Genomic DNA, 14,531 nt, shown 5'->3' on the forward strand with positions numbered 1-14,531 from the left:
AAAGGCTTCTAAATCACCTTTAGCATCTTAAAAGAAAGGTATTACATAAATTGAAAATGATAATCTAAAGTTAAAAAAAAAATCCACCAAAGCTGAGGGTATTCATATTTTGGCTCCTGAAGAGCTCTGTAGAAGTTCATGAATGAATGGTTTTCTGTATGACTTCCATAGACATTTCTCCTTCTGAGTTCATTTTGAAGCAAGAGCGTATTCCCATGACAGAAAATCAGATAATGAATTGCTTGTTTGGTGCTTATTTGCTTAGCTCCATACCAGTCCCACATGTTATTCTCAGTGACATGAAGTATCTGCATGGCTCATTTTGCCAGGGCAATGGTACAGTAATAACACTTGTTGAACTAAGGGATACATTTACCTTACCTTTGACTTAGTTTCTATGATGTACAGTGAACAAAAGAACTCTTTTTATGTTCTGCAGAGATGACAGTTGAAGCAGGTAGCTTAGATCTAAAGGTCTAGAGACCAAAAAAACTGCCAGATTGGTAGTTTTCAAAGTATAATGTGTCTTTAAGAATTGCCAGGCATGCTTCTAAAAAAAAAAAGGAAGGATTTCTTGTGTTTTATCCTCAGGGAATGAAATTTGGTGATATGCTTATGGTAGAACCAGGAATTTCCAGTTTTATGGAACATCCCAGTTGAATACAATGTGCTAATCCTTAGATGACACTGAGAAACAATTATTTGTATAAGGTAAAGTTGAAGATTTAGCCAAGCATACTGTGATCTATGATGGACTGGGGGCTCTAGGTCTTAATTTGTTCTAAGACATTTTCAAGAGGAACCTGCCAGATATCTGTCAACAACTAAAAAAAAATTTAAAAATGAAACAATACTTGAAAATTATAGATTTGTACCTTTAGTAACAATTACCAATTTATATTAATTTTTGATTCTTTAAAAAAATATATCAAGTTAAAAATAGTCTCTATAAATACCTAAAGTTAGCATTGATTCAGGTTGGTTCAGGCTAATATATCTTTCTCAAACACTACTTCATCATACAAAATCAAATATTTGAGAGAAATACCCATAATAGGAGATATTTTGTGAGAACTTAAATATAATGTGAAGGTTTGATCAGTAGTTAAGGAAAAACCCTAATCTTGTAGTTAGGTGTATCCAGCACATGTTTGTTTTTAAGAAATCTTGGTATAATCTATAATCAGAATATTAAGTAAGGGATTTACTAAGATTTACATTTGTCTCCTTATAAATTTAGTTTGCTGCTCTTTGCTTTTTTAAAAAAATTTGGTAGGGGTGGGTGGGGGGATAGAACAGGAGTACTTTACCATTGAGCTACATTCCCAGCCCCTCTTTTTTTATTTTGAGACAAGTTGCTGAGGGCCCTGCTATACTGCTGATACTGGTGTTGAACTTGTGATTCTCTTATCTCATCCCCCACCCCTAGATGCTGGGATTATAGGTATGCACCACCACACCTGGATCTTTCCCTATTTTTCTATGTGGAATGCTTGATATTTCCTTTACACTTTAATGTGTAAGAGCTTCACATTACATATTTAATGTGTAAGATGCGTCAGGTCAAATTTCTAAGTTCATTTCCTGATCTCACAGACTAGGTCAGAACCTTATGTTACCTACCAGTCAGGTACCTTTATATGATTAATTGATAAGTTATCTGTAGGAAAAGGCAGGATCTTACTATTGTATCCCCCAAATTTAGGCAGGTTCTTAGTACCTATTATTCTCAGTAACTTTTGAATTAAATGAGTGAATGAAGATTAAAGACTGATTATAGCCTTTTTGGTACTTTTCACCTTCCATCTATGAAACCTGATAGAAACATAAATGATCATAGTATTGAGTTTAATGAGGTAATTATATATCAAAGTACTGTACAAACTTTGAGAGATAAAATAGAACATTAAGGACACACAGGAAATAATAGTATATGGAATATATAAACAAATGCATATTTATTTTTAAATAGATCTGAGTTTTGATTTTTGTTTAATTTGATTTTTCTGAGATGCACATTGCCTGTGTTATCCTCACTATATTATCCATTAATGCTACTTTCTTAATTTGAAAGACTATAGGTATGTATTAGTTCTTTTCTAAATTTTAATACTGTACCCTCTGCTGGCTGTTTTTGGAATCAATGAATGTTCTTGTTGGAATAGCTTTATTTATTTTTTTTCCTTTGCAGCTAACCTTACTGGGTAAAATTCATGTTAATTAAACTTTGCCATTTAGGAGTACAATATTTGATATTTGGGTAGGCTAGGTAAGACCTTGGACCAGATATATCTATTATCAGTGGTCCTCACCTTAGGACTTCCAACTAGTGTTCCATGTGTACTTTAACTTTCTCATTTAACTGGATTTTCTGCCATGACTTTTTTTTTTAAGATAACGTTTTTCTGATGTCAGGAACAACTTTACCTAACCTGGATGCTTGGGAGTTAGTAATAATAGTATGTCAGCATAACATGGATGACTCAATACCATTTATCATCTCTGAAGCTGTGATTTCAGTGTATTCCATTGGCAAAGGGGTAATGATTGTATTCTAGATAGTTAACCTTTAATGAACCCCATGGTAGTTGCTACAGGGATAAACAAGTAAGCAAAAGATAGACCCTGCCCTTTTATACAGAGACTGTAGTTAAGAGTGTAGGCTTTAAAGTCAGGTAGTCTAGAATTTGATCCTGACTTTGCTACTTTCTATATGTGTGAACTTCAACAAGTTGTTTAACTTCTTTTTACCCCAGTTTCATTACTTGGAAAGAGGAGTAATTGGCAATACCTTGCCCCATAGGATTATTATGAATATTAAATGAATAAAGCTTGTAAAAACCATTTGTTATACATAGAAAGAGTTCAGTGTATATTAGTAGCAATTGTTAATATTAATGGACACCTTGGCATCTTACACAGGAAGATCTATTGTGAGGATCCTTTGCTAAGGAATTTGGAGTATAATATTTTGTATTTTTAAGCAAGACTCAGTTTTCAGCTGTTAAGTTAGTAATGATGGCAGTGATTTAGAAGAAGCACTGTGATGGAAAGAGATTCTTTACCTCCTATATCAGAGATTCTGTATCAGCCCTTTCTGTCTATACTGTTCACATGCATAAAATACTTCCATCATCCATCCATTCACCATCTATGAAACAAGTATTGGTTGTTTTCTATGTTTCAGGCACTGTGGAGTTAGTAAACAATAAGGCAATTAGGGCCTTTTGTCCTCATAGAGCTTACTGGGGGACATTGCAAAAAGAATAAATTAAGAAGGTATTTGCACACTAGGATCTGTTCAGTCTGAAGATCTGATTTTCCTTCCCCATTTAAAGAGGCTTGGCAGTTTTATATTACTTCAAAGTAAAGTCTAACACCTTTGTACACAACATATAAGACAGATCTGGCCCCTGCCTGCTTCTCTAGGCTCATCTCTCTTTCTTGCTTCCCATTTTATTGTCAAATAATAATGAACCAGTGGTATGTCTTTGTACTTGTTCTTGTATTACTTGACTCTATACTCCTGCTGAGGTATTCTTCTCCTTATTTGTTTGCTTAACTATACAGAGTATTCTCTAATACTCTATCCCTGCATTCTAAGCTGAGTTAGATAACTCCCCTTAGCACTCTCTGATGCCCTGTCCTCATCTTATCACTGGATCTTGCTGTTATGTTAAAATACCCTGTGTCTAATCTTCATTATATCAGGAGCTCCTTCAGGGCAAGGCTTTTTTTTTTTTTTCTTACTTTTTGGAATGGTGCTTGGTACATGGGTGTTATATTATACATTTATGTTGAACTAATGAGGTACCAACTTGCTAGTAGTCCATTGCCTTATTATACATAATAAGAATCTGAGGCAGTATCAGTAGGGATGGAGAAAAGAGACTAATTGCAAAAAACATTTATAAAGTATAATCAAAATTTAGTAGCAGATTAGATGTAAGAAAGATTTAAGGTAAGGAAACTTGTAATTTCTGGTTTTGCCATTATCTAATAGAGGGACTCCAAGGGAGGGAAGTAGGTGAGGTACCATGATAAACTCAGTTTAGGGTGTGCTAGTTTTAAAAAAGACATGGTTAGGGCTGGGAATATCTCAGTTGGTCCAGTGCTTGCCCTGCTTGCACAAAGCCCTGGGTTCAATCCCAGCACTGTACACAAAAACAGATATTGTTAATAATACCACATTTTTTTATGTGAAACCTCACACACGGAAGTTAACTGTGGGTGGTGATTGGATGTATTAGTTAATTTCACTGTGTTAATTATTACACAGTCTATACCTATAACATGCCATCACATTGTATTCCTGGAAAAAATATAAAACTTTTGTTTGACAATTAGATGTTTTTAAAGGAGGATTAAAGTCTAGGAAGGAAGTAATGAAGGAAAAGAAGGGAAAGAAGAAAGGAAAGAAAGGAAGGAAGAAAAGATATAAATACAGAGCTTGTGGGAAGTCAAAACAGAAAACCAAAGTTTGGGAGTTATCTACCTGTTAATGGTTTGAAACTATTGCAGTAAATATTCCCTCCAGAAAAACGAGCATGAAGCCTAGAAGATGGTTTCATGAATGAGATGGCCTTTTAACTATAGCATTTCAGAAAGCTCTTAAGGGACTGTTGAGTAGGGAGAATTATATTTTCCCTTCAGTGCTTGGGAAGCTCTGAATTTCACTAGTATTTTAATTATTTCACAGGCGATTTCTGCTTTCTTTATATAATTAGTTGGGATATTAAATCTGAAGATCATAGGGTTTGGATACCTATTTTAATATTTTTTTTCTTCTGGACCAGATTCCAGATATTGAATTTTTATCTTAGTGTTTTCTTCCTTATCATCATTTTGCTATTTATGTCCTGGTATCTTTGATGAACCAAGAACTGAATAAGTACTGTGATTTGTTGATTTAGAAAGATTATCCCTAGAAATGTTCTGTCTGGCTCAGTGATTCTTATGATCATCTTGGTCATTGTGTCCCTGTAACTGGGAACTCCTATCATGTTCCTCCTCAATCTACTATTTATGAGGCTCAACAAGCCTTCATCTAAATCCTAAATGTTGTTAATCTTTAATGGCTTCCTTGGGTTTGTATGGGAGGATTGGGCAGGAGGGTATTTTAATGTGTCTGGCAGCACTGTTAAGTTTGCTGTTTCCCATTACTTGAATGTCATCTAATTTTGTATTAATCTTTATAACGTAAAGATTAAAAATAGGCCCCAAATCAATATTCCTTTCTTCATTGTTCTCCTGATTAGGCAGAATATATGACAGTAAGTGAAGTATCTGAGGGGAAAACAAATCTTACCACTTAAACATGTCTTGGTTTGAACAGCTTTGCTTAGGCCTAGAGCCTTAGTTCTTCAGAGTAAGAATGAGACTAACAGGTGAGTCATGTTATTATCATCTACCAGACTGAGACTGGCTTATATGACCATCACTTCAATTTCTACAGAAATAGACATTTTCTCTGTACCAGTAGCTGTTTACTTTTTTTTCCACCTAGTACATTATAAAGATGCAACAGTAACAGTGGCATGCTTGGCTGTGATTCTTTCCTGGGATTTGGGAGCTTATCAGAATCTCCAGGGGTACTTATAATTCGAAAAAGTCCCCCAGGTGTGATTCTGATTTGCTTCCTTCTCCTCCTCCTCCTCCTTTGAGAGTCACTGTTTCATTAGAAGTTTCAGCATTAATTGGCATATTTATTACTGTCTTCTTGCAAAGTTAGGCTTACTAAGTCCCATATTTCCCCTTTGAGTGGTCCCCTTAATTCTTTTGAATATCATAGCTTCTGAAACCAATGTCTGCCTGTCACCAGAAGTACTATTACCAGAGCAGCCCTATTAGTGTTTGGAAACCTACAAAATAAGGAGGTTTACACAAGTTTGAGGCTGAAGTTTAGTTTATTTACATAGAAACCCTTTGCAATAGTCTTACACTCAAACCTAGATTTATATTAACATCACTCTCCTCTCAGTTTTATTTCAATTTTTGATGATGAATTTAAAATGAAGGCTGGGATAGCTAACACTCAGGTTCTGTAATTAACATTTTGAAATACTTGCTCATTCATATAACTCCTCATGTACTCTTCCCTTTACCCATCTATTAATTCATTTTTTATGCATTTCACAGTAAGTTGTAGGTATCACTAAAAATTTCCCTTAACACTTCATTATATTTATCATACACTAGTATTTTTCAGTATTTTTCTTTTGATTATAAAATTTACAGTGAAGTGTCCAAATATTAAGTGTTCATTACCTGAGTTTAAACAAATGTTAAACTGTATAACCCAAATCCCTATTAAAAATGTACATTTTAGACCCCCCTTTTTTCTTCTCACATTTTGTCCTTTTGATTTCTATGGTCTCTGAGTGAAAGGTAAGAATAGTTTTGTCAGTGCTTATAGGACAAATAGAGATCACTATGTGTAATGACTTATCATCACATTTTTCTTCCCCATTGCCTGAAGTACTTTGTTTTTCAAATTGCTTATGAATGTTTCAAAACAGACCAAATGAGAAACTTAACTTTTCAGTTTTTAAACAATTTATTTTGGAAAATATCTAAGTGTAATATCTTTCATCGATTTAGTTAAATATTTTATAATACTAATTAATGGAATACTTTAGAACAAATGTTATATTAATATGTGCTTGTTTAAAACATATATATTAAGCACATAAAGCATCTCTAGACATCATAGCCTATCCTGACAAAAGTGTTTTGCCATTTATTTAAAAATATCAGTGAAACATAATCTGCCTTTAGGAAACACAAACAAAATTTCTCTCACTATTAGTCTTAAATGTTCATCATTTAAAGCCTTGATACCAGGTAGACAGCACTTATTTTGCCAATTTTAGAGCAGGTGAACATATTTTCATATTCACCAGTATATTTTAAATGTGGTATGATTTTGAGATTTTTTTCTTGGATTTTACAAGGATCATCATGTATTTCAAATAAAATAATTCTGGTCCCAAAAGTAAATTGATATTTCCATAACAAAAAGATATAGCAAACACATAGTCGTTTGCATATAGTTCCTGAAATATTGCATACTGGCTTTGTCAGTACTGGTAAGTCCATTTCAAGGATGTCGCCCTTAGTCCATTAGTTTGGATAATGAGCCCTATAAAGTACATTTATAACTTGTGGCACTGCAAGGAGATGGATTCTAATTTTCATCCTTTTATCTAGACACATTGAAAGAAGGTCAATGGAGGGTTCTATATGATTCATTGTCCCAACACATATCAGATGACAGAGACCTGATAATGTCCATGCATAAGTGTTTTCCTTATTTGGAAACAGCACTTGAAAGAAATCTTTCTATGATCATCCTTTGAAGTAAAGTGGAAACAGATATTAAAAGAAGCTCTATCCCCCCTTTTTTTCTGTTTTAAAACATTATCAAACGCATGAGCAGATAGCTATTCTTGAACAAAAGAGAAAGCAATACTTAACAGAAAAATAAAAAGCCTTCAGTGGCTTGTACAGATGGTGAATAATATAACAAGATATTTAATCAACTTTTCTTTCCTTTTTTTCTTAGAACTATTAAGGGGGGAAAAAGGCCCATTTTCTAAACAAAGAAAAAACTTCCTAACACATGGAAAGCTTACAATTACATGCTAATACTTTTTATAACTTGCTTACTAATTGTAATTAAATAAGTATTTAAGTTGTATTCCATGTTCATTTTATAGATTAAAAGATGTCAAAATAGCAACAAGAATACATATTCTGTAATTAATTGTCAGTTTTGTATTAGAAAATATAGAATTGTAGAAAATTTTGTAATATTCACAAGGTTTTATTTTCAAACCCAGTAGCTGATTATTTTCATTTTCTTAATATGCTATGCTTATCTTCTTTATAGATGTAAAGCAATTATAGATCAGTTTGGTCAGAGAATAATCTCTAAGCATTTCCTTGTGGAGGACAGTTACTTTTCTGAGAACACATGCTCACGTGTGCAATACAGGTAAGGCGCCCCTCTACCCACAAGACAAGGGAAGGTGAAACTTAATGCTCTGTGATTGTATTGACACATCTCTAGGATTCTGTCCTTCAAGTAACATGTAAAGTATAGCAAAGTTAAGTTATATTCAGTATCTTACCTTTCTTCTCGTAGAGAGTCTTTTTGGGGGGATCTTAGCCTAATTTCAACTCTTTGTTTCAGCTGGGGTTTGTCTGTAGGTCATATACTCTTGTTTCATGAGCCAAGAAAAGATTAAAGCAGAATTTGACTTGGTTTGGGGAGGCAACACTTTTATCCTGACTTGAATCTTTGAAACAAACCTTCTGGTGGTTATATAACTATAAATGTTACTTTTTCATGAAATCTGAATCATTGCTTTACTCTTTTGTGTATTACAGGCAGATCTCCAGGGCAGTTCTGATTACAGACAGATCTGTACTAAAATCAGATTCAGATCAACAGGTAAATTCAGTTCTAGAAAAATAAAATTCAGTTCTAAAAATAAAAGTTGTGTATGTTAAAATGGAAAACATACTGTTTTGATATACATGGTGAATTTTTGCTGTAGTCAAGCTAATGAACATGTATCTCTTCACAGTTTCCTTTTTTTCTTTGTAGTGAGAACACTTAAGATCTACTCTTAGCAAATTTTATGTATACAGTGTAGTAGTATTAACTGTAGCCTCTATCCTGTGCATTAGATCTCTCAAACTTCTTCCTGCTTGATAGAAAGTCTTCTCTCCTTCAACCAATTCTCCCATTTTCTTCACCCCCAACCTTTATCACCTACCATTCTACTTGGGCTTTTATGAATTTGACTTTTTTACATTGCACATATGAGATGATATAGCATCTGTGCCTGGTTTATTTAACTTATCTTAATGTTCTGAAGATTCATCCATGTTGTAGTACACGATAGGATTTCCTTTTTTAAGAGAGAATAATATTCATATATCCCACATACATGTATATGAGATATGAATATTATATACATAATATCTATACTTACACATACTCTATATGGAATATTGAATATTATATGTGTATTATGTACATATATATATATATGTATATATATATATATTCACATACACACACTGTATTTTATTTATTCATTGATATATACTTAGGTTGTTTCCATATATTGGCTGCAAGGAATAATGCTGAAATGAACATGGGAGTGCAGATATCTCCTTAAGATGCTGATTTCATTTCTTTACATATATACCCTGAAGCAGAATTGCTGGTTCATACAATAGTTCTGTTCTATAATTTTTTGCAGAACCTCTATACTGTTGTCCATAATGGCTATATTAATTTACATTTTGACTAATAGTGTAAAAGCATTCCCTCACCAACACTTGATTATCTCTTGTCTCTTCCATATAACCTTTCTAACACATTTGAGGTATTATCTCACAGTCTAGTACTTTTTATAGCATTGTTAACTAAATCTACATGAAAGTATGTACAAATCAATATTGGTAAAAGTATATCAACCCATATGTACTAATATTTTAATACATTTTAAAAATAGTTAAAGGAAATTATGTAATAGCCTTGATATCTTAATTTATTCTATTGGAATAAATAATTGCATCTGTATAACAGAGATATTCTGGGAAAATTCAACATGTTCTTCATTTTTACAACTTTCTGTGAAATTGAAAATATATTGTTAACAGGAAAAAAAAAGAAAATCATTGGAGAATACATTTAAAAACCTTAGAGAAAAAAATCTTATGGTAGACAACCCAATGGTAATAATGGAAAGCCCATCATTAGGCCTCATATGATTTAATTTCAGCATGCAGTCTCATTTATGATATTTCCTTACCTCCATTGTTCATTTCAGTACCTTTTTACTTTTCCTTATCCTTGACTCTGTAGAAATGTCTCTCTGCCTATCATTTTTTGTCAGTCTGCATACTTAAATTCAAGGGGTATATTCCCTTTTTCTTCTAACCATATTTTACAATGACATAAAATCAGTTTACTCTGTAGGTGTGACTCTCAGATCTAATGCTACTGCTAAAAATAGCCTCCTAAAATTCCTTAAGTTAGAAGGTTCCTATTATATAAAACAGTATTTGAGTGGAGAAGTTAATTAATGGTCCCAATTGTTATTGCTAATAAAATGAACATTATATGAACAAACATCAAGTATATCTGTTATACATATAAGCATAAATACTACTTTTATTTAATTATTCAGCAAACAACAAGTGCCTTTTACCTGTCAGCCAGTGTGCTGGGTTCTGAGGAGATAGTGGTCACCTGATAGCATCTCTCCCCTCAAATAGCATACAGTTTGGCGGATACAGATACAGACAAGTAAGTAGCAAGTACAGTTTGGTGTGACAAGTGTGAGCAAGAGTATATATAAAGAATGGTATCAGTAGCTATTATATCACTTATCACAGTGGCCTTTCACTGCTGGTTGGCTTGACTGTATCTCCCATTAAGCAATGAGACATCAAACACTGTGGAATAACTAAATGATTATGACTAAAAACATGACCATAATTGGAAAAATGTCTTAAGGACCCCACCAAGATGTAATAACGACTTTTGGTTCCTGTAATTATCATATTTTTTTCTGAGATACAATCAATAACCTTACCTGAACTCTGAGAACTTAACTCTCTCAAATGTCATACAGATTACAAAAGCCATTTAAAGAGAACTCCTTCAACCTTCTAATATCACATCCAGAAAATTTATGTTGACTCCAGTCTGTTCTTTCTATCATGGATAGTAGCAAAGAGAGTGAAGAGGAACATAGATATATCTTGAGCTCCAAAATGTACATCAAGTAACATGGTTATGATTATTGAAATAATTTATAGATTTAGAATTTGTTGTAGTTGTTTTCTCAGTGGGTTATCAATATGACATTCCTAGTTATACCATGAGCATAAAACTTATAGGGAAAAGTACAAATGGGGCTTTCCCCTTTGGTAAGCATTTTCTACATGGGAGGATATAATTTCCTGAGACTAAGGATTAACATTGACATTTCAGCTTTACAGAGAAACAGTGATCCAATAGTCATTTGGAATCTTTTAAATGTAAATCTATATAACATATCCCTAGTGCCTAGGCAGCATACTGTGTATCAGAAACCAATTCTTAATAATAATTTCATGTTTTACTTCTAATTCTGAATTTCTGGTTTTATTAATGAAGTCCTATAATTAATGTGAAACCATTCATTTTGAAGCATTTCTTATAAATTTACTTTCCATATTTCATTGTCCTTGGAATTGGTAATGTATTTAATTCTTAATGCTCTGTAACTCCTATTTGAAGCCATTATGAGTAATCAAAAGTCAATTGACATGGTCTGATTTCAAACAACAAAGTGCATATGTTTCAAAAGTAAAAGTTACAATTGCATCCTTGAAAATAGTAGTTGATAAATTTAATAAATATTAAACACTTGAACAATTATTAAATTATATGAACACAACATATGATAAAGTACAAATAATGCAGAAATTAAATATCAAGACAAATAATACATGTTTCAAATCCTGTTTTAAAATTAAATCCTATAAGCAATTTTTAAAAAATATCAAGGGATATTTAGAAGTTTGGAAGTTAGCACTCTAATGATAGAAGAATACAAATGAGATCTAAGAGCTGTGTCTGATATTTTGTTTCTGCTTTTTAGATTTCCATTTTAATAGTACCAGCAGAGGAGCCAGGAAGTTTTTCTGTTCGAGTCATTGAGTTATGTTCTTCAACGATGACATGCATGAAAGGCACCTGTAAGCATATTAGTTGGGTTATTTGTGTTTTTTGTTTGCTCAAGGAGTAAGGGAGGGGGGCACTGTTGTAGTTGCCAGATTGTATATCTGGAGATTTTTTCCCCTTTATTATTCATAGTATTTATGCATATAATGTAAAGTCATACAGTAACTCATTTCATACCTTACCCTTGCCTGAAAACATTTGAATGGCTAAATCTTCACAGCCATAATTATCTAGTTCTCCCGTGAAGTGGTTTCTGTGACTTTCCCATTCTTTCTATAATTTTTCTTCCTAGGCTGCTTGGTTTCTTCTTTATTTCCTGCTTTAGCTGTTCAGGCTTCTGTAACAAAGTACCCTACATAGGATAATTTATAAGCAACAAAAATTTTATTTTTCACAGTTCTGGAGACTGGGAAGTTTAAGATCTTGGTGCCAGCAACAGTGTGTTTGGTAAGGGCCTGTTTCTCATAGATGGCACCTTCTTTGTGTCCTCAAATGTTAGAAGGGGCCAATAGGATCCTTTGAATGCCTTTTAAGAAGTTAATTAATTTGTCAAATGTATTTTAAATGATACATAAAAACAAATATTTTATATACCCATGAAATATACACTGTGTGATGTTTAAGTCAAGTTAATATCTACTTCGTGAAACACCATTTCTTTGTGGTGAAAACTTTCAAAATAATTTCTTCTAGGATTTTAAAACGTATAATATGGTATTGTTATCTGTCATCCTACTGTGTATTTGCACACAAGAGTTCTTGCTTCTGTCTAATTATAACATGGTAGTCATTAATCAACCTTTCTCTAGGCCTTCCTCCCTGCTATTCTTCCAGTATATAGTAACCACCATTCTATTCTCAACTTCTATGAGATCAACTTTTTTAGAGTTGATCATCTCACTCATCTACATGAGATGATATAGTATATGACTTTCTGTGCATGGCTTATTTCACTTAACATAGTGATCTCTGGTTCTTTCTATGTTGTTACAGATAGCAGGATTTCATTCTTTTTATGGCTGAAAAGTATTCCAGTGTATAATTGAACTTTTTTTTTTAATCTATTTGTCAATTGATGTACACTTAGGTTGTTTCCATTTCTTAGCTATTGTGAATAATGCTGCAATCAATATGGGAGTGCCAGCATCGTTTCACCTAATTTCATTTCCTTCTGATATGTACCTAGTAGTGAGATTGCTGGATCGTATGGCAATTTTCTTTATAATTTTTTTCAGTAATCTTCATACTGTTTTCCACAGTGGTTGTACTAATTGACCTTTGCACCAGCAGTTTCTAAGAGTTACCCATTCTTTACATTATTGCCAGTGTTTCCTAGGGTTTTTTTTTTTTTTTAATTCTTCTTCCATAATAGTCGTTTTGAGTGGAGTGAGTTGATATCTCATTGTGTTTTGACTGGCATTTCCATTATGGCTAGTGGTTTTCTTTCATGTACTTGTTATCCCTTTGTATTCTCTTGAAAAAATTTTATTCAGGTTATTTGCCCATTATTTAATCTGTGTTTTTTGTTTGTTTTGAAATTGAAATTTTGGAATTCTTGACATATTCTGGATCTCAACCCCTTGTTAGAAGTATAATTTGCAAAGATTTTTCTCATTTTCTCCAGATTGTGTCTTCATTTTGTTGATTGTTTCTTTTGCTGTGTAAAACTTTTTAGTTTGGCATAATCTCATTTATCTCATTTTATTTTTGTTGCCTGTGCATTTGTGTCTTATCCAAAAAATCATGGTGAATTCCAGTGTTTGGAGGTGTATCTCATATGTTTTATTCCAGTAATAATGTAGTTTTGGGTATTTACATTAAAATTTTTAATCCATTTTGAGTTGTCGGCTACATATCGGCTATTGACATGTAGCATCACTATTGATTTTTACATGTTTTACTACTAAGAGTTTCAGTTACATTTCTCTAGATTTTTTTTTTTTTTTTGTACTTCAGATTGAACTCGAGGGTGTTTAATTACACATCCCTAGCCCTGCACTCCACTTTTTGTTTTTTTTTTTTTTATTTTGAGACAGGGTCTCCTAAATTGTTTAGGCTGGCCTTGATTTTGTGGTCTTCCTGTCTCAGCCTCCCAAGCTCTTGGGATTACAAGCATATGCCACTGTAACTCCCTGTTCTGCATCTTTATGTTCAATTTTCCCAGCACCAGTTATTGAAAAGACTGCCTTCTCCATTGTGTTCTTACCACTGTTGTCTAAAATCAGTTGACCATAGATATTTCAGTTTATTTCTGGGATATTTATTATGTTCCATTAGTCTGTGTGCTTGTTTTTATGCCAATACCACACTGTGTTGATTACAACTTTGTAGTCTCTTTTGAAGTCAGGTAAGATAAAATTGTGCTCCTGATTTGTTTGTTTTTTGGCTCAAGATGGCTTTGTCTATTTGGGATTTTTCATTGTTCCATATTAATTTTTAGGTCTTGGGGCTGGGGTTTGACTCAGTGGTAGAGTGCTTATGTAGCATGTGTGAGGCACTGGGTTTGATTCTCAGCACCACAAATAAATAAATGAAATAAAGGTCTATTGACAACTAAATAATATTTTAAAAAAAATTTTTAGGTCTTTGAAGAATGGCATTGGTAATTTGATAGTGACTGCCTTGAATCTGTAGGTTGCTTTGTGTAGTATGGGCATTTTAACAATATTCTTTCTTTCATCAGGGTTTTATAATTTTTATTATACAGATATTTCAACTCTTTGTTAAATTCATCCCTAGATATTTTATTGCTGTTGCAAATTTCATTGCTTTCTTGATT

The 14,531-nt window shown here is 32.9% G+C and overlaps 1 protein-coding gene across 2 annotated transcripts in view; it reads left to right on the forward strand.

Annotated features, from left to right (window-relative positions):
• Chm (CHM Rab escort protein) overlaps positions 1-14,531 on the forward strand; it is a 168,032-nt gene that overhangs the window by 119,743 nt on the left and 33,758 nt on the right. For both annotated transcript variants that reach the window (XM_026381447.2, XM_026381448.1), the window contains 3 exons: positions 7,892-7,996; positions 8,392-8,455; positions 11,670-11,766. In XM_026381447.2, the coding sequence (XP_026237232.1) occupies positions 7,892-7,996; positions 8,392-8,455; positions 11,670-11,766 (266 nt within the window). The remainder of the gene's footprint in view (positions 1-7,891; positions 7,997-8,391; positions 8,456-11,669; positions 11,767-14,531) is intronic.

The sequence above is a fragment of the Urocitellus parryii genome, chromosome X (assembly GCF_045843805.1).
Source record: "Urocitellus parryii isolate mUroPar1 chromosome X, mUroPar1.hap1, whole genome shotgun sequence".
In the NCBI taxonomy this organism is placed as follows: domain Eukaryota; kingdom Metazoa; phylum Chordata; class Mammalia; order Rodentia; family Sciuridae; genus Urocitellus; species Urocitellus parryii.